The sequence below is a fragment of the Cryptomeria japonica genome, chromosome 7 (genome assembly GCF_030272615.1).
Source record: "Cryptomeria japonica chromosome 7, Sugi_1.0, whole genome shotgun sequence".
In the NCBI taxonomy this organism is placed as follows: Eukaryota; Viridiplantae; Streptophyta; class Pinopsida; order Cupressales; family Cupressaceae; genus Cryptomeria; species Cryptomeria japonica.
Window position 1 is genome coordinate 722126569 of NC_081411.1, and position 20160 is coordinate 722146728.

The 20160-nt window shown below is 37.9% G+C and overlaps 3 protein-coding genes across 3 annotated transcripts; all 3 read right to left on the bottom strand.

The window, feature by feature from the left end:
* Window positions 1-736: 736 nt before the first annotated feature.
* On the bottom strand, window positions 737-1947 carry LOC131068813 (fasciclin-like arabinogalactan protein 11). The gene has a single exon (XM_058004085.2). It carries the CDS (start codon window positions 1765-1767, stop codon window positions 1006-1008), a length of 762 nt encoding a protein of 253 aa, XP_057860068.1. The 5' UTR covers window positions 1768-1947; the 3' UTR covers window positions 737-1005.
* A 4058-nt stretch (window positions 1948-6005) lies between these two features.
* On the bottom strand, window positions 6006-7059 carry LOC131068822 (fasciclin-like arabinogalactan protein 12). Its single transcript, XM_058004098.2, has one exon. It carries the CDS (start codon window positions 6980-6982, stop codon window positions 6236-6238), a length of 747 nt encoding a protein of 248 aa, XP_057860081.1. The 5' UTR covers window positions 6983-7059; the 3' UTR covers window positions 6006-6235.
* Window positions 7060-11972: 4913 nt separating this feature from the next.
* Window positions 11973-13010, bottom strand: LOC131068821 (fasciclin-like arabinogalactan protein 12). Its single transcript, XM_058004097.2, has one exon. The coding sequence runs from the start codon at window positions 12889-12891 to the stop codon at window positions 12115-12117; it is 777 nt and encodes a 258-aa protein (XP_057860080.1). The 5' UTR covers window positions 12892-13010; the 3' UTR covers window positions 11973-12114.
* Between the last annotated feature and the right edge of the window lie 7150 nt (window positions 13011-20160).

Below are 20160 nucleotides of genomic sequence, written 5' to 3' on the forward strand. Positions count from 1 at the left end.
TTGTGCTTTTTGAATCTTCCACATCTTGACGATCTGATTTGCAATGCAGAGATTTCTTTAATGATAACCAAACTTTAAATTAATTTTTAGCTCACGGTGGTACGTCTTGAATTTTGAAGAGAATTCTTGCTGTTTTGTTTCGCAAGAGTGTTCGTTCTTGGAAGTAAACCTTGCACAAAATACAAAGAATTAATGATGTCGCTTGCTCTCCCAGCACTCCTTCAGCATGTTAATTACACTGTCTACCCGTAGCATGCATTACTTCTTAACTGCTTGTTGCATGTAACTGTCACAACTTTACTTTTTATGTACACGGACCGGCATAATTATGTGGGCCGATGAGTTGGGCAGATAATACAAAGAATATGATTATTATTAAATATCGAATGGTTCAGAAATAAATTATGATTAATAAAATAAATAGACAATTATTTTTTATTTTTTTTTTATAAATAAGATATAAAATACTATTGAATGTTTCACCATTACACTATTTAATGTCCATAAAAGAGTGAATGCACCCATAAGCTTTTCCTATATAACCGAATTCAGATAATTCAAACAAAAGATATTGCTAGGGAATTTTTTATTTTTCATAAACAGAATTGAACAGTTCATATTCATATTCAGACAATTTACTGTTACATTGGGAGTCGTCCATAAGCATACAATAAAAATCTGTCACTAAGCTAAACTACAAGAAAAATTTGATCCACTTCAAACGATGAAACAGAGATAGGAAACCAAAAAAAATACCAATTACTGAAACTTTGATACGTACATCACAATGATAGATCGTTCCAAAACCCATCAGCAATCCGCATCTCATAACAAAAAATTAAAATATCAAATACAGAATACAAAATCTGAACATGGTACAGAATACAATAATAATACACACATCACCGCAATTAAAAAGAATGACCTTTATTCAGGGCAAGGAAGGAAGGAAGGCCACCCCACAACAGGACAACAATTAGAAAGCAACAACAAATAATACCACCGTTACGAGTAAGCCACGAAACCCACAGACAGAGCAGCCATAGCCTGAAAAACGCCATTGGAGAAGACAAACTGAGATCTACACCCAGAAGTTGCAGACCCGTCAGATGACAGAGAAACGGTGGGCGTGACCATGGGAGCCCCAGCCTCGGGCGCGGGTGCAGCGGCGGGGGGCTTTGGGCCAAAAACGCCGAGAGGAAGCAGCACCTTGTCGACCTGATACACGGCAACGGGGCTCTGTGAATAGACAGGGCCGGGAATCGATGCGTTCACAATACCTGTGGACAAAGTAACGTTGTTGCCGATGGAAGTGAAATTCATATTAAAGAGGCCTCCGCTGCCCGAGGCCACGGTCCGAACTGGGTTGCTCACGGTCTGTAACTGCCCGAATGTGTAATAGCTGGTCAACACGTGGTATTGCAGAAGGGCAATTTTGTCCTGGTCGCTAAGGGCATGAAGTGTGTCGAATTTCAGAGCTGCAAAAGCGGCATCCGAGGGGGCGAGAAGGGTGATCCCTTGTTGCTGAGGATTTTGCAGCTGAGTGTCCACCTGTGTGGATCTCAGCAGACTTATTAAGGTATTGAAGTGCCCGGCCTTTTCCAGAATGGCCGTTAGGTTCAGCTTCCCGTGCCTCGGCGCCACGACCACCGGGGCCGCAGGCGCCGCTGCCGCAGCCGGACCCGTGGCCAGAGAGACGCCATCGGACCGGACGGCCATGAATAGTAAGCACGCTGCACAGAGGATTCTCAGAACTACAGAAGCCATGTTCGAGTTGGGGATTTTCTTTTTGCTCTACAAATTTTGCAGGCCTGATTTGTGTTTTGGTAGTTGTATGGTTTGGGCGGGTGATGTTTTTATATGCATCTATGTGGAATAGGGGAACAGGGGAATAAGATGGAATGTGTAGTGGGAGCATCAGATGAGCTGGATGGACGGGCTGCAAGTTGATCGGCTATCATGTAGAATTGGTAAACTTCCTAGCACCTGTGGCTATTAGAACTTATGATATAATACCTATAGGAATTTCAGAGGTTGAAGTGTTAACGAGGCCATCTATCCCCCTGACAACGTTTTTCACGATCAGATATTTCATGGTGACGGTGACCGGGATTTGGCCAAGTTTCTACAACGTATTGTTGAGCATCAAAATCAAAAAACTTGATTTCCAAGGCTTTATAGAAGAAATTGGTGGAAAGGAAACAATTTTGGGAAATAGTTTGTACGACAAATAAGATTCCAAAAGATTTAGTTGCATTAGAAAGAGCTTTTGATGGAGTTGACAAAAATTGCCAAAAGCTACCTATATTCATAATGAATGAATGAGTTTTAATTATATTGAATGAGTTTTAATAAAAATCTAGAAGAAATAATTTTGGATATAGGGGAGAGGGATCAATGAGTGATAGGAGTAAAAATATATGTTATAGTACTTGGACACTTTTAGATCAAAAGTGGTGCCCTAAAACTGTCATGTCAATGTTTATTTTTCAAAAAAGTACCTCTAAAATTCAAAAAAAATAATAATGATGTGATGCCATAGCACTAAACATGACTTAGTGCATACTTATGGGTCTTATGACAATTTGGGACCATTTTGGACGCTTTGACAAAAATACATGCTGATGTGGCATCATATTTGACCATGTAGACTTGAAGTTTTGTTTTTAAGTAGGGTACTTGGCAAGTAAGCTATTGTGTAAAATTGAGAAAATTTTGAAATATCCACATATGATTTTGAGAAACGTGAAGTTAGGGTGAGCATGTTCTTGCTCCTCTCCTCTAGATGGGACATTTCAAAAAGATTTTATACATAAGAAATTGATTTCTAAAGATAAGACTTTACTTGTTGCATTGTTAAGAAAATACAAATATGTTTTTTCTTAGTCATATGATGATTTAAAACATTCAGAGAGGGCATATTTCAACATGAAATTTCATGGAAATCAAATGCAAAGTCTTTTAGACAAAGGCAAACACCAATCAATCCCATTTTGGCCCCAAAAATGTAACAAAAGTTGATGAAATTAAGAGAACGTGGAATTATTAAGCTTATCAAACATTCTACTTGGGTTTCTAACTTAGTTACAGTAAGAAAGAAAAATGGTGATATTAAATTATGTGTGGACTTTAGAATCCTTTATGTTTCTTCTTTGAAGGAAAATTAGATCCTTTGCCTAACATGGAGGCTATGTTACAAAAGGTCAAATTGTGTGAGTTGTTGTATATGATGGATAGTTTCTTAAACGATAACTAGGTGAAGATGAAGGAATTAGAGCAATACAAAACAACTTTCACAACTCAATGGGGCACCTATGTTAATGTGTGAATGTCACTTGGTTTCACAAATGTTGGAGCTAATTTTTAGAGGTCTATGGATTTGGCATTTTCAAATTTGATTTACGTAATAATGTTGTCATATCAAGATGACATAACAACTTTCTCAAAGAGAGAAGAGGATCATTCATTACATCTTGAAAGGATATTTTAAAGAACTTTGGATTTTGGTATTTCTTTAAATCCAAAGAAGTGTGTGTTTGTTGCAATAGAAGGAAAATTATTGTGTATATAATAAAAAATATTAAAAAAAAAGGGAATTAAAAATAGTGTGGGTTGACATGCACAAAGTGAGATTTCAAATAAGTGTATATACTCATTGACACCACAAGATAGATCGACACATGTATTCATGTCATATATAATTTGTAAATTATAAATAAATTTTTTATTGCAAGCATAAAATATGCATTGCATATGCTTGAGTAGCTTCTTCCAAAAAAAATTAACTTATCCTCTATTCAAATTTGCATACACACTCACTCTCTCATAAATTCTCAATATATCTTCCTCTTACTCATCCATGTTATGCATCCATACATACCTCCTCTTCTCTCTAACTTACTCTTCCTTCAAATAGCCTCTTTATGCCTTTTATATTTACTTTTCCTTATATCCTTTCATTAATATTTTTTATTATTCTCTTCCAAGTAATTCATATTTTTCTATATGATATTTAACATTCTTATAGCTTAATTGGGGATCCTTAAGCATCTTTGTTGATATTTAAGGGCTATATGACCCATTCATGCATCCAAATGCAATGTGCAAATATTAGTGTGCTACCTCATAAACTAATGTTTCTCTCTAATAAGTTTTCGAGTGATCATATATGGCACTATAAGGTCTCTTTTATATTGATTGTCATCACATGACTATCTTTGCATCACCTATCTATATTTCTACAATATCAAAAATCCTATCATGTGTTCCTAGAACTACATTGTATGAGGTAGTATTATGTTATGTGTAGTGCAAACAATAACATTTAACATCTCTCTCTCTCTCTCTCTCTCTCTCTCTCTCTCTCTCTCTCTCTCTCTCTCTCTCTCTCTCTCTCTCTCTCTCTCTCTCTCCCAATATTTCCTATCTTTATCTCACCCTCTATAACTTTATCTATCTCTCTCTATTTCATCCTATATATCTTTATCTATCTATATCTCTCCCTCCCTCTATATTCTCTTTGTTTCTCTCTATTTGTCTCTCTCCTCTATGTTTGTCTCTACAATTTCATCTCTTTGTCTCTCTCTCATTCTTTTTATATATTTTATATGAGTTCATAGCTTTCAAAAATAATAGTTTGAGTTAAGATTGACAAACAAGATTGGTTTTCAAGATTACCAAAAATTAACAATTGAATTCCCAATTTTTGAGGGAAAAATGTTAAGACATGAGCGTCGGGCACCCTATTCTAGCCATAACTTGTGCATCAAAGGGCATGGTCACCAAGAATTTAATAAAGTTTGATAAATAATAGGAAAAATCAAACACCTCTAAATAAAATGCACTAGAATGAGTGCTAAACATGACATTAAATTGTTAGGGTCAACAATTTATGACACTACAAATATCATTCAAGGATTGAACATAATATGTCAGTGGCAAAACTCTAGCCTAGGAAATGCCTTTAAATACCTTTATACTACTAGCCTAAGGTAAAATTTTATATACCCCTATGCTAATAGCCTAAACACACGTAGGAGAAACACATGGGCATGTGCGAAAGGACATTTTTGCAAGAGACTCATGTAGGGGAGAGATCCTTTGGGAAATATGAGTTAGTTATCTAAAAGATAAAGGTTTGTTATCATCAATTAACATTGTTATTATAACACAAAAGGCCTTGGATGGGTAAATAAAGTAAGCCATGGAATATCGCTAACTAGACATTGTGATGAGTTTTTTTTTATATAATATAATACTAAATTTATGTTTCTCTTATGTTGTTTTGCAATGTATGATATAATTAATAACATTGATGGCTGAAATAAGACCTAAGAAGTGATTTTTAGCTAATAAGATTTTAATACTAAATTAGATTAGAAGATAACTAACAAAATGACTTGATTCACTCCTAAAGATATGTTATTAGTTTATAACAATTGTAAACTTAAGATCCTTTTTAGGTTAATAAAATTTCAAGTTCAACCAAAAATTGTCACACTTTAAAAAAGCAAAATTGAAAACATAGTCATTAAAGCAATAAAGTAAAACATTAAATCCTCTATGCTAAAGTCTTAGATCATGTTGTAGAAGAAAATTAATTATGTGGGTGGATGATTTGGGTAGATAATGCAAATATAATGATTATTTTTAAATATCAAATGGTTCAATAATTAAAAGTAAATTATGATTAGCGAAAATAAGACAATTATTTATATATTTTTAATGTAAATGAAATGTAAAATGCTATTGCTTTTTTGAGCCATTACACTATTTAATTAACCAAAATTTGATTATTCAAACAAACCAATATTGCTAGAGGAATATTTGCTTTTTCAAAAACAGAATTAAACAACAATTTACTGTTACATTTGGGATCGTCCATAAGCATCCAGTAAAAGTCTGTCACTAAGCTAAACTACAAGAAAAATTTGATCCACTTCAAACGATGAAACAGAGATAGCCCAAAACAACTACCAATTTACTGAAAGTTTGATACGTACATCACTAATGATAGATCGTTCCAAAACCCATCAGCAATCCCCATATCATAACAAAAATGTAAAATATCAAATACAGAATACAATATCTGAACATGGCGCGTACAGAATTCAATAATACTACACAAATCACCGCAATTACAAAGAATGGCCTTTATTCAGGTCAAGCAAGGAAGGAAGGAAGGCCACCCCACAACAGCACAGCAATTCGAAAGCAACAACAAATAATACCACCGTTACAAGCAAGCCACGAATCCCACAGACAGAACAGCCATAGCCAGAGCAAAGCCATTGGAGAAAACAAATCGGGATTGACACCCAGAAGTTGCAGAGCCGCCAGATGACGGAGAAACGGTGAGCATGGGAGTGCCGACCTCGGGCATGGGAGCAGGGGCTGGGGGCTTTGGGCCAAAAACGCCCAGAGGAAGCAGCACCTTGTCGACCTGATACACGGCAACGGGGTTCTGTGAATAGACGGGACCGGAAATCGCTGCGTTCACAATACCTGTGGACACATTAACGTTGTTGCCGATGGAAGAGAAATTCATCCCGAAGAGGCCTGCGTTGCCCGAGGCCAAGGTCAGAACGGGGTTGGTCACGGTCTGTAACTGCCCGAATGTGTAATAGCGGGGCAACGCGTGGTATTTCACAAGGGCAATTTTGTCCTGGTCGCTAAGGGTGTGAAGTGTGCCGGATTTCAGAGCTGCAAAAGCGGCGTCCGAGGGGGCCAGAAGGGTGAGCCCCTGTTGTTTAGGATTTAGCAGCTGACTGGTCTCCTGTGTGGACGTCAGCAGGTTTATGTAAGTATTGAAATGCTTGGCCTTTTCCAGAATGGCCGTTAAGTTCAGCTTCCCGGAGCTCGGCGCCGCGGCCACCGGGGCCGCAGGCGCCGCCGCCGCTGCCGGACCCGTGGCCAGAGACACGCCATCGGCCATGAACAGGAAGATCGCTGCACAGAGGATTCTCAACGCTACAGAAGCCATGTTCGAATTGGGGATTTTTATTCTTCTTTTCCCTGCAATCTAAGGATCTTGCCGGCGTGAGTTTGGTGGTTGTATGGTTTGGGTGGGTAGTGTTTTTATATGCATCTACATGGAATTGGGGAAACAGGGGAATTAGATGAAATGGTGGAGTGGGAGCATCAGGTTAGCTGGATGAAGCGGCAGCAAGTTGATAGGCTATCATGTAGAATTGGTAAATTTCTAGCTCATGTAGCTATTAGAACTTACGATATGACACTTGTAGGAATTTATGATGTAACACTTGTAGGAATTTCAAAGGTTAAGTGTTAACTAGGCCATCTATTCGTGACAAAAACTTTCACTAGCAATATTTCATGGTATCATGTAGAATTGGTAAACTCCCTGTAGCACATTAGCTATTCGAACTTATGATCAACACCTATAGGAATTTCGATCAACACCTATAGGAATTTCGAAAGGTTAACCAGGCCACCGCCAAAACTGGTGACCGGGATGTGGATCAAGTTTCTACAATGTACCGATGAGTACCAAAATCTCCCTCTCTATCCCTATCTCTATATATCTCCCAATTTCTAGTTATATCTAATACATTTCTCTCTTTATCCATCTCTCAATCTCAAACTCATCTCTCTATAATTATGGTAAAAAATCTATATAATGTGATCATATATCTCCCTCTTTCTAATTATATCTATACATTTTTCTCTTTATCCATCTCTCAAATTCAAATTCTATCTCTCTATAATTATGGTAAAAATTCTATATAATGTGATCACATTCTATAATATGTTCGTATTATTATGGTTGTAGCTATTCTAGCTCCAAAAACACCCCAACCGCATTGTCATACACCGAAAATAACCTTTGTGTTATACAAAAGGGGGTTCAGCAGCCACAACGCTTCTGCCGAGTCTCGCAGTCATTTTGTGCCTATTCTGCATTTTTTCTATCTGCATAACACAAAAGTTATGTGTAGTACAACATCACGGTTTTGGAGCCAAATTAGCCGCATCCTGTAATTATTAGCATATTATGTGAAATTTTACATAATATGTACATGCATTTTAATTAAAAAATTATTGCTTGATTATTTTTTATCTTTCATTTTTTGTACACTCACCCTAATATTATACATTTGATGCAAATTATGTCTTTATATGTTTTGTATTCTATCTACTGCAAGTCCTTGTATTTTCTCATTTTTTATGCTCTCATATATGAAGATGTTCACTTTATAAACACGCTTCTTACTTCTATCTTTCTTGTGATGTAATTTCTTATGGTACAAGAAAGAGCATATATATGATAAGCCTCTTATGTGACATGCCCATAAAGTGTGTCCCTTGATAAAAATAGGCATGGTTAGTGGCATAGACCATGTAATCAATCTACACTAATATATCAATTATCTTAGGTTTGTCTATTATGTGGCATCAAAATTGGATGAACTTGAATTTTACCTTGAGATGCAATTTTTTTCTAAAACTCATCACAAACAATAAACTAAATTTTAAGATAGAAGAGGACATACCACTAGAAATGATTTTACAACATAGATTGAGGGACCACTTGACAAAGGGATTAAGAGTTTACAATTTTTATGGTTGCAACCAATAAGGGATCAAAAGAGGAAATGAGGTTATAGAAATATTGCATGAAAGAGTAAAAGAGGTGGATATCATGTGTAAGAAGATTGTCAATATGGAGTTCATTGTGATAATGTAAAATCTTGTCTAGTGGCAAGCTCTTAACATAATAGAATAGGAAGCAAGTGAGACCACAAATATTGAAGAGAAATTAATAAATGAAAGGTTGCTCTAGGAGATGAATAAAAAGATAGTAGCAAAAGAAAAGTTGATTGGAGAAGGAATCAAAAGTTAATTGACCTGCAACACAAGTTTTATAGAGAGATAAGGGAAAACTTCTAAGATCTTGTAGAGGTGTAAGGAGTAATGAAGATAGAAAAAAATAAGCTTTTGATGATGAAAAATATAATTGCGTATGGAAAGGGATTGAAATGTTTCACTCATGAAGCAACATTTGGTCATATACGAGTATAATCCATTAGAAAAATATTAAGACCAAGAGCATGGAGGCATTATCCAAGATATATAATTGAGTATAGATAAAGGAATGGTTGCACAAAAATATGTGAAGGCATGACCAACCACTCACTATCACCAACATAAAATTGCTAACATGAAAAAAGTAGATAATCAATTAAGAATGGACTTGGTAAAAGCTAGCCAAAAAAGGCTAAGTGTCTAATATTATAGATTGTGGTGAAGAAGTGGATAAAAATTAGATGTTACTTAGTGCCCATGAATTGGAGATCATGAGATCACTTTCATACAATAGAATATAGAATTGACATATTTAGAAATGGAGGAAATGATATCCCTAAACTAATAAATGGAACCTAGAATATCTCAATCCTTCATTACATTAGAACATGAATACGCCTAGCTATTTTTTCTTACGAAAGAGCTAGGAAATAGGAATTAGAATTTTGTTACTTTGTTGTAAAAGACTAATGTTGTTGAATGTAGGTAATAGAGTTGTGTAAATTATAGCTAGATGACTAAGTTTGACATAATGCAACAAACATAGAATGAAAATGCAAAACAAAAAGGTATATCTAAGATGCAGATAAGAGAAGAACCTAGACATCAAATTTGGAATTTATTATGTAGGAAAAAAGTGTTGGGTTACCATTTCCAAAGGATTTGAATACTTGGGAGGTGGCCAAAATTGAATCAGTAGGATTTACACATCTGTCTCCTGGAAATTAGGATCAAACAGACAAGATAGGGGTGTTGGGTGCTTGGGTCTCAAAGTTTTCACTCATTCAAAATCAATAAATTTTGTCAATTTTTTCTCTACACTCATATAGATTCTCATGATTTGATTTCAACCCACACACACACAAAAAAAAATGGGGAAAAGGGTTTTGTTGTATAGGATTCTACCTAAGTCAAACCCCATCTTGGTTTTTCCACCTTTACAACAAGAATGTTGAAAGAGAGAGTGTGACATTAACAGGACAAAGGGTAAGTAAATGGTAAATGTTGAAATGACAAGATTATCTTGGGTATGAAACCCTCTCAAGGAATTCCACAAAAAGGTGGTAATGCAATACTCATTTAGAAGTTTTGCATGTGTTAGTGCATAGCATAACATTGATAATAAATAAGAAACAATAATCAATGAATTGTAAGTGAGTTAAAAATTAAAATATGCTTAAGAATTTCTTATGCCAATATCATTTATAAATTCATTAGCTAAAAATCCTTAAATGAATTATTACTAGAGATCATTTAGTGTATGAATGAGGAATAATGTCCTTATATATGAGTTCATAGCCTTCAAAAATAATAATTTGAGCTAAGGTTGACAAACAAGATCAAGTTTTAGCCAACAATTGAATTCCCAAATTTTAGATGGAAAATCTTAGGACACAAGTATTGGGCACCTTAGTCTAGGCATAACTTGTATTTCAAAGAGCACAAAAACCAATAATTTAATAAAGTTTGACAAAGAGGTCCCTAGATGGGAAAATTCTAACATGTCTCAAGCATATGCACTAAAATGAGTTCTAAACATGACATGAAATTGTTAGGGTCAACAATTTATGACACTAAAGATACCATTCAAGGATTCAATATAATATATCAATGGTAGAATTCTAACCTAAGAGATACCTTCAAATACCCTTATACTACTAGCTTAAGCTACACCTTTTATGTACCCTTATGCTACTAGCCTAAACACACATAGGAGAAACACATATGAGCATGTGCAAAAGGACATTTTTGCAAGAAACTTGTGTAGGGGAGAGAATACGATGTAGTTATTTTAGAGATAAAGGTTGGTTATCACCAATTAACATTGTTATTATAAGTCAAAAGGCCTTGGATGGGGAAATAAACTAAGTCATGGAATATCACTAATCATACATTGTGATGAATGCTTTTTTATATAATATAATACTAAATTTATGTTTCTTTGCAATGTATGATGTAGCTAATAATATTGATAGCTAAAATAAGATTGAAGAAGTGAGTTTTAGTTAATAAAATTTTAATACTAAACTATATTAGAAGAGAACTAACAAAATGACTTGATTCACTCCTAAAGATATGTTTCAAAACTTAAAATCCTTTTTTGGCCGTTAATAAAATCTCAAGTTTAACCAAAAGTTGTCACACTTTAGAAAATTATAATTATGAACTAGAAAATTTGATAACATAGTCATTAAAGAAATAAAGTAAAACATGATTTTAATAAATAGATTAAATCTTCTATGGTAAAATCTTAGATCATGTGGTTGGATGAGGGGTAGATAATGCAAAAGAAATTATTCATCGTAAACATCAAATGATTCAATAACTATAAGTAAATTATATTTAGTAAAAATAAAACAACTATTTACCATTTTTTAATGTAAATGAAATGTAAATTACTATTGACAATTTGACCATTACACAAATTAATATTTTATTAAATAAAAATAAATATTCTTACATACCAAATGATTCAATAAACCTATAAAATTCTAGAATATAATTTATCTGAACCCAAACCTATGGCCTAATGTGCTTTATTCCCAAAGAAAACGAACTCATTCATTTCTCTTGTATAGTGTTTGATTTATATTCAATGTTTTTTGATTTTTTTTTAATATTTGTATGCATGCGATTTGTTTTCCTATCTAACCGAACTTTTGCTTTTTAAAACCAGATTTAAACAGTGTTTCATATTCAAATTCAGACAATTTACTGTTACATTGGGAGTCGTCCATAATCATCCAGTAAAAATCCTGTCATAAATCTAAACTACAAGAAAAATTTGATCCACTTCGATCCACTTCAAACGATGAAACAGAGATAGCAAAAAGGGAAAAACCAATTTACTAATGATAGATCGTTCGAAAACCCATCAGCAATCCCCATATCATAACAAAAATGTAAAATATCAAATACAGAATACAAAATTTGAACATGGCGCGTACAGAATTCAATAATACTACACAAATCACCGCAATTACAAAGAATGGCCTTTATTGAAGGAAGGAAGGAAGGCCACCCCACAACAGCACAGCAATTCGAAAGCAACAACAAATAATACCACCGTTACAAGCAAGCCACGAATCCCACAGACAGAACAGCCATAGCCAGAGCAACGCCATTGGAGAAAACAAATCGGGATCGACACCCAGAAGTCGCAGACGCAGATCCGTCAGATGACGGAGAAACGGTGGGTGTCACCATGGGAGCGCCGGCCACGGGCGTGGGAGCAGCGGCGGGGGCCTTTGGGCCGAAAATGTCTGTAGGAAGAAGCACCTTGTCGACCTGATACACGGCAACGGGGTTCTGTGAATAGACGGCGCCGGAAATCGCTGTGTTCACAATACCCGTGGACACATTAACGTTGTTGCCGATGGCCGTGAAGTTCATCCCGAAGGGGCCTCCATTACCCGAGGCCACGGTCCGAACGGGATTGCTCACGGTCTGGAACTGCCCGAATGTGTAATAGCTGGGCAATGCGTGGTATTGCAGAAGAGCAACTTTGTCCTGGTCGGTAAGGGCGTTCAGAGTGCCGGGTTTCAGAGCCGCGAAAGCGGCATCCGAGGGGGCAAAAAGGGTGATCCCCTGTTGCGAGCTGCTGAGCTGAATTTGCAGCTGATTTCCCACCTGTGTGGATTTCAGCAGGCTTATGTAGGTATTGAATTGCCCGGCCTTTTCCAGAATGGCCGTCAGGTTCAGCTTCCCGGAGCTCGGCGCCGCGGCCACCGGGGCCGCAGGCGCCGCTGCCGCCGCCGGACCCGTGGCCAGAGAGACGCCATCGGATCGGACGGCCATGAATAGGAAGCTTGCTGCACAGAGGATTCTCAATGCTACAGAAGCCATGTTGGAATTGGGGATCTTCTTCTTCTTTGCCTTGCGATTTCAGGATCTTGCAGGCCTGAGGGTTTTTTGGCGGATGGTGTTTTTATATGCATCTAGGTGGAATTGGGGCATCAGGGGAATTAGATGGAAAGGTGGAGTGGGAGCATCAGGTGAGCTGGATGGACCGGCTGCAAGTTAGGCTATCATGTAGAATTCCATGGCAAACTTCCTAGCACAGCTATTAGAACTTGTGATATAACACTTTAGGAATTTCAAAGGTGAAGTATTAACCAGGCCATCTATTGCTGACAACATTTTTCACCAGCAAATATTTCATGATGATCGGGATTTGGTCAAGTTTCCAAAATCAAAATTTTGGCTTGAGAGAAGAAATTGGTGGAAAAGAAAATCTTAGGAAAATAGATTAAACATATTAAAGACAACTAAGATTCCAAAAAAGGGTTTATTGCATTCGAAAGAGCTTTTGATGTGGTAGATAGAAATATTACAAAAGCTACTCAGGTTCATAATGAGGATCTGAAAGAAATTGCTACACTTAAAAAGGTTTTTATAGCTAAGATATTGATTTCTAAAGCTAGGATTCTATTTGTTGCATTATACAAGTATGTTTTTGCTTTGTCAAATGATGATTTAAAGTATATACGGAAGACTTATTTCAACATGAGATTTCATTGAACCCTGATGTCACTTAAAAAGGTTTTTATAGCTAAGATATTGATTTCTAAAGCTAGGATTCTATTTGTTGCATTATGCAAGTATATTTTTGCTTTGTCAGATGATGATTTAAAGTATATACGGAAGACTTATTTCAACATGAGATTTCATTGAACCCTGATGCAAAGGCTTTTAGACAAAGGCAAAGACCAATTAATCCCACTTTGGCCCCCAAAATGTAACAAAAGTTGATGAAATTAAGAGAAGGTGGAATTATTAAGCCTATCAAACATTCCACCTGAGTTCTTAATTTAGTTACAATAAGAAAGAAAAATGGTGATATCAAGTTTTGTGTGGACTTTAGAATTCTTAATGTTTTTTCATTGAAGGAAAATTATCCTTTGCCTAACATGGAGGCTATGTTACAAAGGGTCTAATGATGTGAATTATTGTCTATGTTGGATGGTTTCTCAAGCTATAACTAGGTGAAGATCAAGGAATCAAAACTTGATACAAAACATCCTTGACAACTCAATGGGGCACCTGTGTTTATGTGAGAATGCCACTTGGTTTGGCAAATGTTGGATCTAATTTTTAGAGGGCTATGGATGTGGCATTTTCAGATTTGATTAACGTAATAATGGTGTTGTATCAAGATGACATAACAACTTTCTCAAAGTTAGGAGGATCATTCATTACATCTTGAAAGTGTTGGTTGTTCCAACTGATGATCTCATAACACCTATGAATTAGCTATGTTCAATCTATAGGTTCTAAGGTTAATGGCCAATTAATAGGATGTTAAGAAGATGTTAAAATCCTTTGCAATTCTCGCTCTACAAGACCAATGTGAGTATCCCCATACAATGCCTTAGAGATTTATTACATTACATATTTAGACATTATGATTTAAATCAAATTATCTCTCAATGAAAATATACCAAGGAAAATCCCCATCAAACAAGAATTAGCTCAAATTTTGGTTATAAGACCTTAAATGCTCGATTGAGAGTGGATTCTAAACTACACTATTCCTACAAACATAAATTAAACGATATTTTGATTTGAATTATTTCTGAAGCAAGTCTGAAACTCCATATTGGTTGGTGCCTTCATCCTAGGGTGATGGTGTCTATTAGTCGAGCATTTCATGTTTATGAAATAAATTTAGATCTAACCACTTAATTCTAAACAATTATGCATTACACAAATGTTTGATTGTAACACATTTAAGGTTCTACCTAATGACCACTGGGTATATGCATGAAGTTGTGGTACCAAAACGTGCCACACTTCAAAAAAAATGAAAAATGTGCATAAGGCACATGCCCTATAGGCTTGGTGTGCCAAGCCTTAGGCTTGGCACACCAAGCCTATAGGGCGTGCGCCCTATAGTGCGCTAGACAAATGACTTCCATTGAAATTTTTTTACCTTTCATAAATTTCTACTCTATAACCTATAACCGTTTTTTTTTGCAGCTCATTTGGCTAGTGCCAAATATTGTGCTAGCCAAATGACTTCCATTGAAATTTTTTAACCTTTGATAAATTTCTACTCTATACCCTATAGTTTGATAGCCACAACCATAAAAATTAAACCATATGACTCTTTAGGACACAATATGGTGTCTTAGGACACAATATGGTGTCTTAGGACACAATATGGTGTCGTTATGGGTCGTATGGTGTTGTAAGGGGTCATATGGTGTCCTATGGCCCCTTAGGACACTATATGACCCCTGAGGACACAATATGGTGTCGTTATGGGTTGTATGGTGTCGTAAGGGGTCATATGGTGTTCTATGACCCCTTAGAACACCATATGACCCCTTAGGACAAAATATGGTGTCATTATAGATCGTATGGTGTCGTAAGGAGTCATATGGTATCCTATGACCCCTTAGGACACCATATGACCCCTTAGGACACAATATGATGTCGTTATAGGTTGTATGGTGTCGTAAAGAGTCATATGGTGTCCTATAACCCCTTAGGACACCATATGCCCCCTTAGGACACAATATGGTCTCGTTATGGGTTGTATGGTGTTGTAAGGGGTCATATGGTATCCTATGACCCCTTAGGACACCATATGACCCCTCAGGACATAATATGGTGTCGTAAGGGGTCATATGGTGTCCTATGACCCCTTAGGACACCATATGACCCCTTAAGACACCATATGACCCCTTAAGACACAATATGGTGTCGTTACGGGTTTTATGGTGTCGTAAGGGGTCATATGGTGTCCTATGACCCCTTAGGACACCATATGACCCCTTAGGACACAATATGGTGACATTATGGATCGTATGGACACCTAAGGGGTCATATGGTGTCCTATGTGGCCATAGGACACCATATGACCCCTTAGGTGTCGTTAGGGGTCATATTGTGTCTTAACGAGTCATATGGTGTCCTATGTGGCCATAGGACACCATATGACCCCTTAGGTGTCGTTAGGGGTCATATTGTGTCTTAACGAGTCATATGGTGTGTTATGACCCATTAAGACACCATATGACCCCTTAGGACACCATACGATCCATAATGATACCATATGGTGTCCTAATGGGTCATATAGTGTCCTAAGGGGTCATGGGACACCATATGACCCCTTAGGACACAATGTGAACCCTAACGACATGTAAGGGGTTATATGGTATCCTAAAGGGTCATAGGACACCATATGACCCCTTAGGACACCATATGACCCCTTAGGACACAATATGGTGTCGTTATGGGTCATATGGTGTCGTTATGGGTCATATGGTATCTTATGACCCCTTAGGACACCATATGACCCCTTAGGACACAATATGGTGTCGTTATAGGTCGTATGGTGTTGTAAAGGGTCATATGGTGTCCTATGACCCCTTGGGACACCATATGATCCCTTAGGACATAATATAGTGTCGTTATGGGTAGTATGGTGTTGTAAGGGGCCATATGGTATCCTATGACCCTTAGGACACCATATGACCCTTTAGGACACAATATGGTGTCGTTATACATCGTTTGGTGTCGTAAAGGGTCATATGGTGTCCTATGATCCCTTAGGACACTGTATGACCCCTTAGGACACAATATGGTGTCATTATGGGTAGTATGGTGTTGTAAGGGGTCATATGGTATCCTATGACCCCTTAGGACACCATATGACCCCTTAGGACACAATATGGTGTTGTTATAGGTCGTATGGTGTCATAAAGGGTCATAGGTGTCCTATGACCCCTTAGGAAACAATATGGTGTCGGTATGGATCATATGGTGTTGTAAGGGGTCATATGGTATCCTATGACCCCTTAGGACACAATATGGTGTTGTTATAGGTTGTATGGTGTCGTAAAGGGTCATATGGTGTCTTATGACCCTTTAGGACACCATATGACCCCTTAGGACACAATATGGTGTCTTTATGGGTTGTATGATGTCTTAAGGGGTCATATGGTTTCCTATAGGGCCATAGGACACCATATGACCCCTTAGGTGTGGTTAGGGATCATATTGTGTCTTAACGAGTCATATGGTGTGTTATGACCCCTTAAGACACCAGATGACCCCTTAGGACACCATACAACCCATAATGACACCATATGGTGTCCTAAGGGGTCATATAGTGCCATAAGGGGTCATAGGATACCATATGACCCCTTAGGACACAATGTGAACCCTAATGACATGTAAGGGGTTATATGGTATCCTAAGGGGTTATAGGACACCATATGGCCCTTTAGGACACCATATGACCCCTTAGGACACAATATGGTGTCATTATGGGTCGTATGGTGTCATAAGGGGTCATATGGTATTCTATGACCCCTTAGGACACAATATGGTGTCGTTATAGGTCGTATGGTGTCGTAAGGGGTCATATGGTGTCCTATGACCCCTTAAGCAACCATATGACCCCTTAGGACACAATATGGTGTCATTATGTGTTGTATGGTGTTGTAAGGGGTCATATGGTATCCTATGACCCCTTAGGATACCATATGACCCCTTAGGACACAATATGGTGTCGTTATAGGTTGTATGGTGTCGTAAAGGGTCATATGGTGTCTTATGACCCCTTAGAATACCATATGACCCCTTTGGACACAATATGGTGTTGTTATGGGTTGTATGGTGTCGTAAAGGGTCATATGGTGTCCTATGAATCCTTAAGACAAAATATGGTGTCGTTATGGGTTGTATGGTGTTGTAAGGGGTCATATAGTATCATATGGGTCATATAGACACCTAAGGGATCATATGGTGTTCTATGTGGCCATAGGACACCATATGACCCCTTGGGTGTTGTTAGGGATCATATTGTGTCTTAACGGGTCATATGGTGTGTTATAACCCCTTAAGACACCATATGACCCCTTAGGACACCATATGATCTATAATAACACCATATGGTGTCCTAATGGGTCATATAGTGTCCTAAGGGGTCAGAGGACACCATATGACCCCTTAGGATACAATGTGAACCCTAACAACACGTAAGGGGTTATATGGTATCCTAAGGGGTCATAGGACACTATATGACCCATTAGGATACCATATGACCCCTTAGGACACTATATGACCCCTTAGGACACAATATGGTGTTGTTATGGGTTGTATAGTGTTGTAAGGGGTCATATGGTATACTATATGACCCATTAGGATACCATATGACCCCTTAGGACACCATATGACCCCTTAGGACACAATATGGTGTTGTTATGGGTTGTATAGTGTCGTAAGGGGTCATATGGTATCCTATGACCCCTTAGGACACCATATGACCCCTTAGGACACAATATAGTGTTGTTATGGGTCGTATGGTGTCCTAAGGGGTCATATGGTGTCCTATGACCCCTTAGGACACAATAAAGTGTCATTATGGGTCATATGGACACCTGAGGGGCCATAGGACACCATATGACCCCTTAGGTGTTGTTAGGGATCATATTATGTCTTAACGGGTCATATGGTATGTTATGACCCCTTAAGACACCATATGACCCCTTAAGACACCATATGACCCCTTAGGACACCATACAACCCATAATGACACCATATGGTGTCCTAAGGGGCCATAGGATACCATATGACCCCTTAGGACACAATGTAAACCCTAACGGAATGTAAGGGGTTATATGGTATCCTAAGGGGTCATAGGAAACTATATGACCTGTTACGACACCATATGACTCCTTAGGACACAATATGGTATCGTTATGGGTCATATGGTGTCGTAAGGGGTCATATAGTGTCCTATGACCCCTTAGGATAGAATATGATGTCGTTATGGGTCGTATGGTGTCCTAAGGGGTCATATGGTGTTCTATGGGGTCATAGGACACCATATGACCCCTTAGGTGTCGTTAGGGATAATATTATGTCTTAACAAGTCATATAGTGTGTTATGACCCCTTAAGACACCATATGACCCCTTAAGACACCATACAACTCAGAATGACACCATATGGTGTCCTAAGGGGTCATAGGACACCATATGACCCCTTAGGACACAATGTGAACCCTAATGACACATAATGGGTTATATGATATCCTAAGGGGTCATAGAACACTATATGACCCTTTAGGACACTGTATGACCCATAACGACACTATATGGTGTTGTAAGGGGTCACATGGTGTCGTAAGGGGTCATATGGTCTCCTATGACCCCTTAGAACACCATATGACCCCTTAGGACACAATATGGTGTTGTTATTGGTTGTATGGTGTCTTAACGGGTCATATGGTGTGCTATGACCCCTTAAGACACCATATGACCCCTTAGGACACCATATGACCCATAATGACACCATATGGTGTCCTAAGGGGTCATATAGTGTCCTAAGGGGTCATAGGACACCATATGATCTCTTAGGACACAATGTGAACCCTAACGACACGTAAGGGGTTATATGGTATCCTAAGGGGTCATAGGACATTATATGACCTATTAGGACACCATATGACCTCTTAGGACACCATATGACCCATAACCACACTATATGGTGTTCTAATTGGTCACATGGTGTTGTAAGGGGTCATATGGTGTCCTATGATCCATTAAGACACCATATGACCCCTCAAGACACAATATGGTGTCGTTATGGGTCATATGGTGTCTTGAGGGGTCATAAGGTGTCTTATGGGGTCATAGGACACCATATGACCCCTTAGGTGTCGTCAGGGATCGTATTGTGTCTTAACGGGTCATATGGTGTGTTATGACCCCTTAAGACACAATATGACCCCTTAGGACACCTTATGTTGTCATTATGGGTCATATGGTGTCCTATGGGATCATAAGACACCTAATAACCGCTTAGGACACCATATGACCCATAATGACACCATATGGTGTCCTAAGGGGTCATAGGACACCATATGACCCCTTAGGACACAATGTGAACCCTAATGACATGTAAGGGGTTATGTGGTATCCTAAGGGGTCATAGGACACTATATGACCTATTAGGATACCATGTGACCCGTTAGGACACCATATGACCCATAATGACACTATATGGTGTTCTAAGGGGTCACATGGTGTCTTAAGGGGTCGTATAGTGTCCTATGACCCCTTAAGACACCATATGACCCCTTAGGATACAATATGGCATC